The following is a 3,222-nucleotide window of genomic DNA, read 5'->3' on the forward strand; positions in this document are numbered from 1 at the left end:
TTTGGTAGCTGTACGGTATTAGTTTATGAAACGTTTAGATGGCTGTACAGTAGGTTGTTTAGGAAGTGTTTTGGTAGCTGTACGGTATTAGTTTATGAAACGTTTAGATGGCTGTACAGTAGGTTGTTTAGGAAGTGTTTTGGTAGCTGTACGGTAGTAGTTTATGAAACGTTTAGATGGCTGTACAGTAGGTTGTTTAGGAAGTGTTTTGGTAGCTGTACGGTAGTTGTTTAGGAAATGTTTAGATGGTTGTACAGTAGGTTGTTTAGGAAGTGTTTTGGTAGCTGTACGGTAGTAGTTTATGAAGTATTCACATGTTTGTACAGTAGGTTGTTAAAAAAATGTTTAGATGGTTGTACAAAACATGATATTACAAAATGTTTAGACAGCTGTACAATAGGTAGTTTTAGGAATGTTTAGATTGCTATACAGTAAGTAGTTTAGGAAGTGTTTTGGTGAGGTACATTAATTAATTTATTTTGAAAGTTTACAGTAATTAAATCAGGAAATGTTAGATGGTTTTACATATATGAAATGTTTAGGCAACTGTACGGTAGGTGGCTCCGCACAAGGTAATATTATATTAATGGTTACAGGCAGACGTGGAAGTGATATAGTGTTGATAAGACATTAACATTTTCAAGACTATGATGCCAATAAGAAAGACCACTCACATTATTACTTAGTATTATTAATAATAGTGTTCTATACTTACTGGAGTCAACATTCATTAGTACTTTAGTATTGTCAACAATAATGTTTTATACTTACTGGAGTCAACATTCATTATTACTTTAGTATTGTTAACAATAATGTTTTATACTTACTCGAGTCAACATTCATTATTACTTTAGTATTGTTAACAATAATGTTTTATACTTACTGGAGTCAACATTCATTATTACTTTAGTATTGTTAACAATAATGTTTTATACTTACTCGAGTCAACATTCATTATCACTTTAGTATTGTTAACAATAATGTTTTATACTTACTCGAGTCAACATTCATTATTACTTTAGTATTGTCAACAACAATGTCTTATACTTACTGGAGTCTACATACACTATTACTTTAGTATTGTTAACAATAATGTTTTATACTTACTCGAGTCAACATTCATTATCACTTTAGTATTGTTAACAATAATGTTTTATACTTACTCGAGTCAACATTCATTATTACTTTAGTATTGTCAACAACAATGTCTTATACTCACTGGAGTCAACGTTCATTATTACTTGGTTTTACTAAAAATACTGTTCTATACTCACTGGAGTCAACGTTCATTATTACTTGGTTTTACTAAAAATACTGTTCTATACTCACTGGAGTCAACGTTCACTATTACTTAGTTTTACTAAAAATACTGTTCTATACTCACTGGAGTCAACGTTCACTATTACTTAGTTTTACTAAAAATACTGTTCTATACTCACTGGAGTCAATACTCTCAAAATTTCTTTCAGTGTTTCCTGGATACTGGTAACCGAGCACATGACGTAGGTTGACGTCACAGCGTCCACACTATTATCAGGAATATCTTTCATGTCTTCCGCTCCACAGCATAAGAGTTTTTCGACCACAACATGCTGATTCTTTTTTAAACTGTGAGCTTTGTCAAAGTAGGAGTGGAAGTAAGGGTTAGGGTCGACGCCTATGAATCGGCACTTGTCAGGGTAAAACTCCAAGTTACAACCATGAGCTGCTCCAATCTCCAGGATCCGGATCGTCTCTTCTTTACGGAGATCCGGATCGTGCGAGACCATCCTTTGAAGTCCTTCAAAGTGTTCTCTTTTCATATTGAAGGTAAGGATTTCAGCAACAGGATTCCAGATGTTGGAGTGGAACCAGGCAAACCAACGAGTACGCAGATAAGTATTGTACTTAAGTACAAAGAAGAAGCAAATTAAAAAGGCCATAGTTGGCAATATCAAATAGGATAGCACGGCCTGCATTATCTTCAGTACAAGTCCAGTCATCGTTACTACAACCATGTCGTTCGACTAACTGCCGAGAATCGGTTCTCACCAATGTAAGTTGCTAGCAGTCTAGGTTACATCAGGAAAAGACAAGCTGGGATTGGTGGTTATCTGGGTAACCTGTTCCATTGCTGTTAGAGCATTGATCTGGTAAAATATGCCCCTGGACTTGATTTTTAACTCTTATTGCATCTTACTCCTTTAAAACCGGTTGTTTTTTTTCGTTACTAAGTTATTTTCGGAAACACTTGCTCTTAGATGTGTTTTAATATTCTTCGTTCTTGTCACGAAACTCTTGCAAACTAAAAATATAAGATGAAGTAGGATGTGTCACAAAGAAAACACGTGATGAAGTAATATGTGCACAAACTAAAAAAAGAACGAGTAATATATGTCACAAACTAAATATATGAAGAGTAGTATGTGTCATAAAGAAAGCACAAGGTAGAGTAGCTTGTATCACAAACTAAATATAGAATTAAGTAATGTATGTGTCACAAACTAAACATAGAATAGAGTACTTTGTGTGTCACAAAAACGATAAAATTATTTGTGTCACAAACTAAACGTAGGATAGAGTATATTGTGTCACAAAGTAAATATATCATATAGAATAGTTTCTATTCAAACTAAATGTAGAGTAGAGTATATTGTGTCAAAAGGAAATATAATATATAGAATAGTTTCTGTTCAAACTAAATGTATGATAGAGTATATGGTGTCACAAGGTAAATATATTATATAGAATAGTTTTGTTCAAACTAATGTAGGGTAGAGTATACTGTGTCACAAAGTAAATATATTATATAGAATAGTTTCTGTTCAAACTAATTGTAGGGTAGAGTATATTGTGTCACAAAGTAAAGCCCCCATTGGCACAGCGGTATGTCTGCGGACTTATAACGCTAGAATCCGGGTTTCGATACCCGTGGTAAGCAGAGCACAGATAGCCCATTGTGTAGCTTTGTGCTTAATTACAAACAAACAAACACAAAGTAAATATAATATATAGAATAGTTTATGTTCAAAACTAAATATGGAATAGAGTATATTGTGTCACGATGTAACTCATAAGTCGATGTATCGTGTGTCATAAACAAAGTACTTTGTGAAACACTCAAAATAACCAGATCCATTTTATTTGTATATAGAAAAACAACTGCCGTTTTTCTAAACAGTGCCTGGCTGTTGTCAAGACTCAATCTCTCTTTAAATGTCATCAGCTGTCAATCAAAATTCA

General features: G+C 33.5%; 1 protein-coding gene across 1 annotated transcript in view; it reads right to left on the bottom strand.

The window, feature by feature from the left end:
- The window catches only part of LOC106476302 (methyltransferase-like protein 7B), a gene marked incomplete at its 3' end in the record, with an annotated part of 3,431 nt that extends 1,449 nt beyond the window's left edge, over window positions 1–1,982 (bottom strand). The window contains exon 1 of the mRNA XM_013936961.2: window positions 1,440–1,982. Within this exon, the coding sequence (XP_013792415.2) occupies window positions 1,440–1,982 (543 nt within the window). The remainder of the gene's footprint in view (window positions 1–1,439) is intronic.
- Window positions 1,983–3,222: the final 1,240 nt, after the last annotated feature.

Source organism: Limulus polyphemus, unplaced genomic scaffold (genome assembly GCF_000517525.1).
Source record: "Limulus polyphemus unplaced genomic scaffold, Limulus_polyphemus-2.1.2 Scaffold10230, whole genome shotgun sequence".
NCBI classification, from domain to species: domain Eukaryota; kingdom Metazoa; phylum Arthropoda; class Merostomata; order Xiphosura; family Limulidae; genus Limulus; species Limulus polyphemus.